The sequence below is a fragment of the Zootoca vivipara genome, chromosome 2 (assembly GCF_965207765.1).
Source record: "Zootoca vivipara chromosome 2, rZooViv2.hap1.1, whole genome shotgun sequence".
In the NCBI taxonomy this organism is placed as follows: Eukaryota; Metazoa; Chordata; class Lepidosauria; order Squamata; family Lacertidae; genus Zootoca; species Zootoca vivipara.
The window spans coordinates 86,217,799-86,231,431 of record NC_142584.1 but is presented as its reverse complement, the minus strand read 5'-3'; the positions used below and the strand labels follow the sequence as shown (position 1 = coordinate 86,231,431).

At 39.8% G+C, this 13,633-nt stretch overlaps 1 protein-coding gene across 8 annotated transcripts in view; it reads right to left on the bottom strand.

Moving 5' to 3' along the window:
* TMCC1 (transmembrane and coiled-coil domain family 1) overlaps nt 1-13,633 on the bottom strand; it is a 97,758-nt gene that overhangs the window by 21,081 nt on the left and 63,044 nt on the right. Inside the window, exon 1 of one of the 8 annotated variants that reach the window (XM_088662349.1) lies at nt 6,179-6,293. The exons of 6 other annotated variants lie outside the window; for them this stretch is intronic. In XM_088662349.1, the coding sequence (XP_088518475.1) occupies nt 6,179-6,226 (48 nt within the window). In that variant the 5' untranslated portion in view covers nt 6,227-6,293. Of the gene's footprint in view, nt 1-2,044; nt 2,198-6,178; nt 6,294-13,633 lie in introns of those variants that run through there. One more of the 8 variants, XM_035106541.3, reaches the window with a different exon arrangement.

Sequence of the window (13,633 nt, the reverse complement as noted above, 5' to 3'; positions counted from 1 at the left end):
ATACACAATGTTAGAAGATGAGCAATTAAATAGTCCTGAGATGGTATGTTGGATGTTGTTGGGGCCAGTAAGGATTCATGCTAACACTGTCATCCTGTTTTAACATACCAGTTCTAAAGTCTAACATTGATTAAACCCAGGCATTAAGCCTCCCACCAAAAGACCTGGTCTTGGGTTAGCAAGGTTATTAATATTAAGATACCAGCAGTTAAATGTTTATTTCTATTGGCAGAGACTGGTAAAAGTATGCAAGTATTTAAAAATGCAGCTGATACAATACAGCAATAAATTATCTTATTCATTCCTCCTGCTCCCATCCTTTCACTTCAGTAGACAATGAGTAGATGCTACCTCACCTTTAAAGTTAATATTATTTCCTGTTATTATGATAATCATCATCGGCCAGCTCAAACATGTTATGATATTTGCAAATGAACAGTGACTAAATAAATATTAATAGGATGACAAAGTTTATGACACCAGACACACATACACTCACATGTGTGGCACAAACTTCCTGCAGATTTAATAGATTCTAACTGACATCTCCACAAACAGCAAGGATAAAAAAGGAGAGCCTACAGTGATATCCACCTAATTCTCTCTTTATCGCTTCACTTAATCTGTAAATATGGAAGAAGCAGGAGTACATGTGTGTGAACATCAGGGAGGTGTGAGAGATGGTTTCCACTGCAGGTGCAGTGTTGCTGATTGGTGCCTCAGCATAAGTGTTCCACATTCATACTGGACAATTTTATATATATATTTTGACTGCGTCAGACCAACACAGCTACCCTGTTTCCCCGAAAATAAGACATACTGGTACCCTAAAATAAGCCGTAGCAGGATTTCTAAGCATTTGCGCAATATAAGCCATACCCCCAAAATAAGACATAGTGATTAGGCTCAGTTCTGGAGGGCGCTAAGGAAGAGGTGAGGCTGGATGTGTAATTAAAAAAATAAGATATCCCCTGAAAATAAGCCATAGTGTCTTATTTTCGGGGAAACACACTATCTATCTGAATCTTGTTGCACATTCACTTTGTGGTGGCAAGGGGTCCCAATAAAGGCAGGGGCTCTGCATAGGGCAGATCAACCTCTTTTCCAGGATAATAGAGAGCAAAAAAGTTCCTCAAGAGTAAAGATCCTCATCTCCCCTTTTTCTAGTTCACAATAAGGACAATTGATCTTGTTTAATAGAAGACACTCTCCACCCAAAATATGAACAAACCGAGCCAATAGAATGGTGCTTTTTCCTGCTTGAATATTCTGCAGCCATTTTACTATGTATTTATTGTAACCAAATGCTCTGGCTCATATTACTAGAGTGCATATGAATAAGAATGAAGATGGAATTTATTGGAACAACTATCTTTTAACATGAAGTTATCAAAGTGTAATGTAAACATTTTATCTACTCTCCTCTGCATACTAAACTTGAGGGATAACAGAGGCATTAATAACTTAATAAGCACGTGCCTCTCATACTTCCCCCATTTACTGAAATGCAGATGCATAGAAAACCTGGGATTTTCCACATTTGTTTCTATTCATGTTAGAATATGATGCTTGATGTGGCATCTTATAAAAACCTAAAAAGATGGCAAGTTTATTTCTGAAGGTCACTGGTTTAATGATAAGGGCATAAGCCCATACAGGCTGGTTTTTCCAACACCAAGGATGATTCTGCAATATGTTCAGGCTTCCCATGAAATGCACATTGTACAACTGAAAAGTAAAGCAAGCATTTGCATCAAAATATGTGGCTGACCTAGGCAGCTATCTGACACATCAATTTTACTAATATTACTCCTCATAAAAGAATGTGCCATTTATATTCAAGATTAACACTCACTCCGACAGGAGCTCTTATGCTTCCAAGCTTCTTAACTGCAGATGTTAAAAATGACTCAAGGATTATAGAAAGCCAAGCCAGCAAGGGAGGGGATGGAGGAGCATATCTAAGAATATTGCTTATTAATGAGCCACTCATTAAACAGAGCAGCCAAATCAGACGCAGCAATGCTTTTCTGCAGGATCTCACCTTGCCAGGTTCACTGAAATGATTTTCACAGCACACACAGGTACAGCAACACCACATAAACATTGCCGCATGGCCCGTCTGCAACGCCCTGCTCAGTGCTAGGTACTGCTAGGACTGTCTCCCAGACCAACTACTCTGCTCCCTACATCTGTGAGACTGAAAAGAGCTCTGGGCGCTTGCTGTATAAACAGACCATTTGCCAAAACAAGCAGCCCTGTGTGCTCCACTATCACTGATGCAAATGAATAGTTACACTGAGCTCACGCATGGTATATGCTTTTCCTTCAGAAGAGAACATTTTTTAAAAATGCAAGCTCACCGTCACTTAAATTTAAAGCTACAGAACACACAACTGTTATGCCCATTACAGCTCCAGGTCAATTACAATTCACTTTCCTTATATATGCTTCTCTGCCCCTGGGTGTTGGAAGTAGCTTATGCTAGCTACACAAGCCTTTGGCTCCTCCTCCCACCCCAAGTTTACAAGCTCTGCAATGCTTGGAGCCAGGGCAGCTAGCACAGGTGTATAGGACCTGGATGCAAGGACAATTAGAGGGAAATTCTTTCAATTGGTTTTGAGCCAGATAACAACTTTGCCATAGGAAAAACCAAACAGAAACACCAGAAAAAGCAAGGGTTCAGACAACTTTAAGTTGCCCACAGCATAACAAACTTTATCAAGGCTGGCATTAATTAGAGTGAAGAACTACGTAGGAATATTTTCCAACTCATCATTGCAGATCTTTCAAAGGGCACCCAGGAAGTTTGTTCCCAACTAATCAATGAGATCTCAGGAGAAATTCATCCACATAACCCAGTCAACTAGTTTAATGCAGCCCTGCTCCTCTGCAGTGGTAAACTAGATCTTTGCACCTGACTAAGGGCAAGAATGGAATGCAAAATAAAGAACCAGCTGTTGTTAGTACAAGTGGTACCGGTAGAGAAGTTTTGAATGCAGAAATGCAACTCAAGAGTTTTACAACTTGCTCATTGTTCCTTCTTTGGAAACAACCGGTCATACTGTGGCATGTGATTGAGGTTTCCCAATAGGCATGCCAGATTAAGACATTGCTCCAATTCTATGCATGATGTTTGGTTGTAGATTGTAGTTCTATGATTTTGTGTTATTTTTTCCATGGGATTTATTGTTAGCCACCCTGATATCTTTGAGGGAGGACAGAATATGAATTATTTTTAAAAATAAAAAGCTAACTAAGGTAACGTGGTAGAGACTCCAACTTCCCAGAACACCTGAATTTGCCACTGTAGAAAAACCAACTTTCCATTATGAACACTGCTGCCATAAAACAGTTTGGACATGAGCTGGATCTAGATTTACCAATCTAGAGGTGGGAAGGAGATTTCCTATTGTTCTCTCCCCCACCATATAGACCCCAGTACCACCTTCAAATTGTTCTGGACAGTTTCCCCTCCTTCTGAAGCAGATTTTTAGGAGAACAGGCAAAAAACATCTCCCCTCTGCCCCTTCCAGCAGGAGATCCAACCTTGCACCTGTGTAGACAAGCTCCTGATATCTTTAACCTGGCAGAGACTTATCTCAAAACCTTGGGAAGGAACTCAACATGCTCATTTTATAGGATAACTCATATAGTAGGCAATGGCAACTTGGAAGAAGTTCATTCCTGTTCTAATGAGATTCACTGTCTGATATACAGCGACCCATGAAGACTTTCAAAGAGATACTGTAACTGTCTGCATTGCACACAGAGACAATTGAGACATCACAATAAAGCATGGTTTATCATAATGGGAGGGAGCCATAAGGAACCTAAGGCTTGCATGTGCTCCCTCACATACACACTCCTGCAAAGCTATAAAGAGGAGACTGGAAGCTTTGGCTTCCAGCTTGTTGTTTCATCCAAACTTGACAAACCGGTTACTCTTAGCTATGTTTTGTTGAAACAAACCAGCTCCATAACCCACAGACTACACTACAATAATTAGGGTCAACCAGTTTATCAAGTTTGTATGAAACAACAAGCTGCAGTTAATAATAATAATAATAATAAAAAGTAGAGCAAAAGCTTCCAATCTCCTCCTCTTAGATAAGCTGGAAACCTGTAAGCTCAAAACTTGTTGGATGCTCATAACACTTGCAGTTAACCAAGGCTCCTTTCCAAGTCTGTTTGGAACCAAGAAGTTTAGACAAATGAGGAAGGAGCAGTGTAATGTCCTTGCCAAAACAATACTAGCAGGATAAATTAAGTACAGTGGTACCTCGGTTTAAGTACACAATTGGTTCTGGAAGTCTGTACTTAACCTGAAGCGTACTTAACCTGAAGCGAACTTTCCCATTGAAAGTAATGGAAAGTGGATTAATCTGTTCCAGACGGGTCCACGGAGTACTCAACCTGAAGCGTACTTAACCCAAAGTATGAGTGTAATTGGTTCTGGGAGTCCGTACTTAACCTGAAGCGTACTTAATCTGAAGCGAACTGGATTAATCTGTTCCAGACGGGTCCACGGAGTACTCAACCTGAAGCGTACTTAACCCAAAGTATGAGTGTAATTGGTTCTGGAAGTCCGTACTTAACCTGAAGCGTACTTAACCTGAAGCGAACTTTCCCATTGAAAGTAATGGAACGTGGATTAATCCGTTCCAGACGGGTCTGCGGAGTACTTAAACTGAGAGTACTCAAACCGAAGCGTACTTAAACCGAGGTATGACTGCACTCTAAGATTTAAAGTTGATAGACACTCTCAGAGAAGACATGGTGAACATTTCTATGGGTTTCTCTCCAGGGATGCATTGGGATTGGTTGAACATGACACAAGTGTAACAGTGGTTGTGTGTGTGTGTGTGTGTGTGTGTGTGTGTGTGTGTGTGTGTACCAGCTAAAGAAAATACTGCATTCCAAAGCACTGGCAGAATAATTCAGAGAATAGATTCATCAATGAATTTGGTGAGCTGAGAATTCTTTCTCATGTACAGGGCAATGAGTCAACTCAGTGCCTGTTAATGTCACATGTAGAGCTTCCTCAAGCTTGATGGGGACAGATTCCATTGCTTATCCCTCTAAATGGGGCGGGTGGAGAGAAGAGTGTGGAAATTGTTATATTGGAACTCAAAATCTTGATCCAGCTAATTCATAGATATGATTATCCATGCACTTATAAACCACATTTATCTATAACAAAGAATAAAAATATTTCAGTGGTACATGAAAGTACACTGGCAGTCTAAAAACTGGTCATATTTCTATACATTGAAGACTGCATATTAATCTCAACATAAGTTCTGGGCTAAATTGGTTTCGCCTGTTTTTCAACACAGCCCACTCTGCCAACAAACAAGAACCCCTCTTGTAAAACCTATTTCTATAGAGACCATAGCTGGATGGTGGAAGGGGTGGGGAATAGCATGCATACCTATGGCCAACAATGCAGCCTTCAGGTCACTAAAAGATTATTTGTTTTTTAAAAAATTCCTTAGTTATTATCCTTAAATAGTTCAGTTATTGTAGTTTGGTTTCCAATATATTAGAGAAGGTTGCTCCAAATGAAAGGATTTCTCTGAATAGCCAGTTTTCATGCAGTGCACTTGTGTGCATACATAAAAGTGTATAACTATTTGTGGAATGCATGGCCCTTCAAAAGGCAGCTTGTTATGTAACTGGGGGAAAGCACTATGAATGGAAGAAAACAGCAGTACGGGTAGGGCGAATGATATGCATGACTGTTTCTTTATATATTGCATGACTGTTTCTTTATATATTGTTGCAAGGAATAAACATCCAGAAGAGGAGAGAAAGGGGGGATACTAAATTTCAAAACTTGAATAACATGCAGGAGAAAAGTAAGCTAAAATAATTTTATAAGTTAATTTTATGCAAAACATTGATTCCAGGGGTAGCAAACACGATGCCCTCCAGATGGTGTTCGATTACAATTTTCCAGCTAGTATGGCTGAAGGCCAGGTATGGCACATACTGTAGTATAACAGTATTTGGAGGGAACCACACTGGCTACCTCTGATTTGTCTATATAATAAAGACAAGTTAATTTCAAGGGGATATAATTGATGGGTGAGATTATATGTAATATTCAGAATCAGACAGAAGAATATCCCTAAAGAGGGTAACCATATTTTACTGCAGTGGCAGATAAACACACCTGCCTCCCAAATGCCTTCCAATGCACGTGGGGTTCACCCATCACCATTTGGCACTGGATCAGGCCTTCTCAGAGGTCCAGAGAGGCCCGTGCAACTTCCAGCTTTTGATGCCCCTAGCCATAATAAAAATCAAAAACGACAACACATGAAAACCATATACAGCACCTAAAAAGCATGAAACATAATTTGATTTTAAAAATAAAATAGTAAGAAATGCTTTATAGTCTTTTTCTGTGCAAAAACACTAATTATTGAGGGAAATTTAGCTTGCATACACTGTCATAGTCAATATTAAGCATTGCAAGCCCATTCATTAAATAACGAACTTTTCTCTAAACTAAGAGGTCCCAAATGCTGCATTTTTTTCTCATAGGGAAGTTGCTCCATCTCCTTAATTATTTGAGTTGCCTTTTTATTTAAGAGCATTTGTATACTGGTCGTCACTCCAAAGGGCTCATAGAGTGGCCCTTTACGCTTTAATGACCTTTAATAATTTAGTAAAAAAGGTAAAGGTAAAGGGACCCCTGACCATTAGGTCCAGTCGTGACTGACTCTGGGGTTGCGCGCTCATCTCGCATTTTGGCCGAGGGAGCCGGCGTATAGCTTCCAGGTCATGTGGCCAGCATGACAAAGCCGCTTCTGGCAAACCAGAGCAGCACATGGAAACGCCGTTTACCTTCCCGCTGTAGCGGTTCCTATTTATCTACTTGCATTTTGACGTGCTTTCGAACAATCAGCCAATTTGACCACCTCACCCCGCACCCCTTATTCTAGATCATTATTGGACAAGTTAAAAAGCACTGGTCTCAATGCCGACCCTTGGTAGGCTACATATTCTACATCCCTCCATTGGGTGAACTGTCAATTTATTCCTACTCTCCTGTTCCTGTTACTTAACTGATTCCTGATACGCAAGAAGACCTTGCCTCTTATTGCACGAATGCTAAGCTTATTCAGGAGTCCTTGGGGAGGTACTTTGTCAAAAGCATTTTGTAAGTTCAAGCACACTATGCAAATTGGAGGGGGGAAAAACCACACACACAAACACAGACTTTTGTAGACATTCTCAAAAAAAAAAAAATCTAATAGGTTCATAAAACAGAAGCTACCCTTGGAGCAACCATGCTGGTTCTGCTTTAGCAAGGCTTTTATTCTGTATCTTGGTTGTACTATCTTTAACAATACTTGCCACCAGTTACTTTCCACACCCGGGAAGTGTGTATAGAAGCAGACAAAAAGACATCCCCGCCCCCCTCGGCCTCACTGATGAGGTCCAAAAGAAAGCAGCACAATACATTTGGGACCAGCTTGGCTGCAGGTGTTGCCAGAAGGAGGCATACAAGGCACCATCCAACCGTCTTAGGGATTGCATCCCAAATTTGTGTAGGGTTTATTCCATAGCCTTTTCTCCTCCCGAAAATATCCCATAAGGCAGCAGAGGTTTAGGAGCAGGGTCTTCCTTCTCTTAGATGAGCTACCTTCTCAGGTTGGCAGGCCCCATCTGCCCCTCACTTCCCTCTACTGCATATGTGGAAACTGCCTTCATGACAGTTGGACCCACTATTGATCTCATCTCCTCCGTCTGCTGGAGCCTGTTGTCACATGCAGGGGAAGTCCTGAACTCAGTGATGGTTTGAAACCCATCAGCTATTTTTATCTGATTTAGCTGGCCAGTTGACGCCATTCCCAGGGTGTGGCCTCTGTCAGCTGCTGACAGCTTCTAGGAGCCACAGGTGAGAGCTGAGTGCAATGTGGGGACCAAAGGTGGACAAACTACCCCAAAAGGAGCACATCGTGTCCCCCACCAAAGATAGCACGCCTTCCCTAACACCCCATACACCCCAAACAAGGAGCAGATATCATGATATCAGGAAACTTAGAACCAACCCTAGTAATTTCTCAGGCAAAAGTAGTCACATCTCCTCTTGAAATTTCGTCACCATGACAATTACATTATCTGCTTTGCTTGCCACTCTCTATGAGCAGGAGATGAACTCAACCTGCATGATACAAGTTGTTTATTAACCAAATTGGTTTCTTACAGTTCCAGGGGGAATACCAGAATCCTGATACCGGAAGACTAGCAGATTTATTGCAATGAAAGCTTTTATCTAAGTCTGGTATCTTTACAATGTCACTGGTGTTTTCTGTTTTCTCTTTTTACCATAGACTGGCATGTATACATCTTTGGAATCTTTCACTGTGAAAAGTTCCAGGAAATACACTTTGCAGGCCAGACCTTGAAGTCTTCAGGCTTTTCTTACTTGGGACCTCTCTTTAGGCCAAACACACATTTGTGGGCATATTTCTTAATATTATACCATAGGTTTGCATGGTTTTATTGTTCATCCATGACAGATGGTCATACAACCTCTGCTTAAAAACCTCCAAGGAAGGAGAGTCCATCACCTTACAAGGGAGTCCATTCCACTGTCGAACTGCTTTTACCGTCAAGCTGAGGCCCAACCCAAAGTTTGGCATACAGGACCATTGAATATGTGGACTAGGTGACATGGTTTACATGAGAAAAGAACCAAGGATATATGTGGAAGGCAAGGCTCTTCAGCTGAGATACCATGTTATCTAAAATCAAGTATTTTTATAACAATGTAATTAATCTGCTTTAAACACTTATTGCCTTCATGGGTTCAAAAGTGTAGATAATAGAGATCTGCTTCACAGCAAGCATGCTAACAACATTTTTTTTCATTTATTAGTCATAGTTCATCAAATGAACTCTGAATACAAGTTAAGACATCTAGCATAATAAAAAATATACACTTGGTTAAGTACTTCTACTTCTGTCACATGTTCTGGAAACAAAGGCAACAGTTTGTATATTTCCTCAGCCAAGAAGGAATGTCAGTAGTTTCTACAGCATGTTGAATACACACACACACACACACACACACACACACACACACACACACACACACACACCAGCAATATTTAAAGTGAACCTTAACTTCCCACAAGACGACAAGATAAAATGGGATTTATGGAGCCCCAAGTTCACGTCTGAATGTCAAATACATCTATGCCAATTTATAAAACATGCCTGTTTTGCACAACTACACATTCAATATGATCACTATGGATTAGTTTTTACTTATATTTTACAAACTAAAATTAGCTTACGATATAAAAAGGTAAAATAAAAAAATTCCTTCAGTAGCACCTTAAAGACCAACTAAGTTTTTATTTTGGTATGAGCTTTCGTGTGCATGCACACTTATTCAGATATAAAAAGGTAGTAATTAGGATAAATTACTTTCAAGTAAATCATTGGGAGAGTTACTATTTCTAGCTATACAGCTAGAGTTGACGAGTTGACAGCTCTGAAACTACATATAGAAATAAAAGACTTTTAACACAGGAGAATTTCATTTCTGGTTCAGGGAACCCTGTCAGTGGTTCAGCTGTGTTTTCTTCACTCAAGTCCTCACCAGTTTACCTACAAACAAGAAGCTTGCCTCATTCTCAAGTACACAGTTATATTGATTTATTCAGAATATGAAATGCTTACTTGATGTCTACATTTGCTAATGGGTTGCAACCCAGGCTAGACCACTTACACCTAGAGTCTTGATGCTTAAACCCTGGTATCACTTAGGTTGAAAGAGAACTTAAGAGAACAGGACTCTTGCCACAACAGTATAGTCTAGCCTTCTATAGTACAGAGCATGTAAACCCATAGCAATGGAGGCAAGGTTAACGGCAGGACCTCCGATGAGCTTCACATGAACTTATTTAAATAAGCTAATAACTGAGAGAATATTTTTAAAAAATTACAACTGTTCCCCAGCACCTGAATGATACCAAACATTGGTTCAGTGCTGTTTAATTGTGTGGTGTGGTTTGCCACCCTCACAGCAGTAGAGATGTCTACTAATCAGAAAGATCTCTGTTTGACCACAGAATCACTCAAACAAAGTCTGTTTCCGCACGTATACTAGCAAAAGCTAGAGAGCACACTGCGTAACACATATATTTCAATCCATATTTAATTTTGTCCCAGTTTGGTAACCTAACATTCCTAGCCCAGTCTGCAAGCATATCAGGGTTTATTGCAGACACTAGACTTTGTCCAATAGATATGTGCATTAGTACTGCTCCTGCTAGAGAACTGAAACAAATGAGATATTTTTGTGTGATGGATTGTAGGACTGGGAGTTCTTGCCCCCCAATTATATCTACTTTCTTTGCTCTATTTAAAATGGCTTCTAATTGTCCTCACATTTGGGGAATGTATTCCTAGCATTCCACCTCCCTCTTGTATAGTATCCAAAATATGCATTTAAGAAGTTCAAATATGCATTAGCTCAAATTACAATGCATATAAACTTGGCCAAACTAGATATTTACAGTAGTGAAAAGCAGCCTTGAGAAGTTGCAACTGGAACAATGGCATGGGAAAGAGATGGATCCGTTTTGTCCTAGTCAGATATTTTAATGCTCAAAATAGCCCCCACCCAAGCTTCTTTTCCCCTTTAAGGGAACAAAACACACTTTACCAATCAATACACTGAATAAATCAAGCTTGCTTTACATATCCTGTTTGGCTATAGTTTAACCTGCAGAGGGCACTCTAGATGAAGATAAAACATTGTATTTGTGAAATCTGTATTCATAGATGGATTGTGAATTTTTAGCTCAATCTCTTATCTTAGATTGCCACGAACACAAATGTTAATGCACACTTATTTATATTATGAATATTTACATGATTTGAAATGTGTGGATCAGATATATTTTACATAAATTAATTTATAGATACTTTTAAACATATGCTGGAAACATTTTAAAGATGTTCATACTGGCAGTATTAACAAAAATTATATTTATAGTTGTGAAAACAGTTTTTGCTCTGGAATGAAAGGGGGGGAAGTGACATGCTGCTAGAAAAAGCAAAAATCCATTTAAAGAAAGACCCTAGTGTACACAGCACTTGTTATTTATTTTAAGGATGTACACCACATTTCTCCACTTCCAAAATGAAAGCACTCAGATGCTTATGCAACAGCAAATAAAAAAACTATAAAATACAAAAAGTAGCACTTAAAAACACTGCCATTCTTTATGTGCAATATGCATTTTTGGGGGAAAATGCATGCCATTTCAGAACACTGTATGACCCACTCTACTAACAGCAAATATATAAATCCCTCTCCACTAACACCAAATGTAACCTAAATCTTTACATGTGCAGCATTTATGAGCTAAAGCTATAATTCAGCAAGAGAAATACGTCTATTCAGATTCCAGTTCACCCCGGGGCTTAGCTCTTCATGTTGTAAACAGCACTGTGATTTTTGGGTGAAGTGCGGTATACAAACTGAGTAAATAATAAATAATTATAAAGCCAGGCCCTAAACAAATCGTACTGCTTGTTGCTAACCACCTCATCTGGAGAGAAGAATTGTAGATACTTGCAGCTGTAGAAATGAATAATGAATTTGGTGTTGCTATGATAAACTGTACCCCTGATTTCAGGGCCAGCCCTAACATTAAGTGGAATGAAGCAGCTACCTCAGGTTGCATGTGCTGGAGGGCAGGAAACAACAGTGAGGTGCTGGAGTATGGAGCTGTGGCCTGCCTTGAGCCCCTAAGCTAGCCGCCTGTCCTCAAGTGCAGTGATGAATGCTGTCCCTTCAGTACGTGAGATCCAGCTGCCAGATTGGGTGGGTTTTATACATGAAGCAGGGCATTTGCAACAAGCAGCAAAACAATTTGACAGATATGAATATAAGAGATGAAGTATATGCCCTACATAAATTGGGTTAGTTGGCAAAATCAACTTCTAAAAAATGGGAGTGTGTGTGGCCAGTATATTGTAGGAACCACTAGGGGGAAAGAGGTTCAACATGCCTGTGTGTTGGGTGCTTTCTTCACAGGTCCAGAAATCTAGACAACTGCAGTACAGTACTTTGTTTCTGCACAACCAATATTGCATCACCACTACCTGGCCCTTAAGCTTCCCTCACAATGGAGGTGGGAAGCATTAAAAACAGGCTTTGCCCCCGCAACACAGGAGTCCCACTGGATCAGACAAAGCTCCACCATTCTGCTTTACCTAGTGGCCAACCAGATGCCTCGAGAAACCACAACAATGCACCTAAGCACAATACTTAGGCGAGGGAGTTATAGCCACTTATATGGGTGGAAATGCAACCAATATAGAACATCACTGAACTAGCTGAACTGCTTCCTGGCAGGACAGGATGAAAGAACAGGTTGTGCCACTTCCAACAGACTTGCCAACTGTTGTAACCTGCTCTTTTTCCCCCCACAGAACTTAGTGGGAGCCACTGAGAATCAAATGTATTCCTGTCTGCCAAGTTTTATTTATTATTCTTTATTTATTGCATTTATATCCAACTTTTTCCTCCAAGAAGCTCAAATTGATTCACCCCCACCTCTACAAATCCCCACAAGAACACTTGTGACTGAAAGGCAGTGACTAGCATCACTTTATGGTCATGCTAGAAAGCAAATGTCAGAGAATCAGTGTGGTCTTCTGAATAAATAGAGTGTTGGGCTTCGACAAGTGAGACTTGGGTTAAAATCCCACAGGACCACGAAATTCACTGGTCTTGGGAATGTCACTAATAATCAGACTAATCTACTTTGGAGATGTTGGTTGTATTACAGTTACTCAGTTACCTTCTCCCAATTTAATCTCTTACTACCCATCTTTAATTTGCAACGATTATGCATTGTATTTTAACTATCTATCACTCATTCCACAGCAAATGAAAGGAACTTTAAATGCTCTCTATTTTCACTGTTTAAGCCCCAACAAAGCAGCTCTGTTCTGGGAACAAGAGTACAGAGAACAAATACAGTATGTCATTCTCTTATTTTCATTCCTATGGATTTCTTATTTGAAACTACTCCTCTATCCCTCCCTCCCCTTTTTTTGCATCTCCTGATACAACTGGTAGATGCACAATGCCACAAGTCACTGAACTTTTATAACCTCTGAGCAAACAAACTGTGATTCAGCCATGCTGACAAAAATAATAATCAAGTAAACCAAAACTTTCTGTGAACTCAAACAACTAGGATTTCTTAAGGAATATTAACAGATCTAACGTAAGCTGATTAGGAAACCAACTTTTACTATATTAAGAGCAGTGAGGACTAAACATTCCAATTTCATAATCAAAGTACCTCATTCCATATTTGCCTGTTAATACTGCCATTAAATGCACGATCTAGATAGATAGAAGAGAGGCAAGCTCTGTTTTAACTAAAATATAAATCCTACTCAATGACAAATCTATGTTTTATCCTTCTGAAATTCTAACATGTTCATGCAGATTGAATTTCAGTTTGTTGCTAAAGCAAAGCCTGACCTCAAAGCCCTAAGGGGGGGAAATCACTTTGCATAACTACAAACAGCTCTAATGAGGATGAAAAGGGACAAGAACCTTTTGTATTATGATTTATTT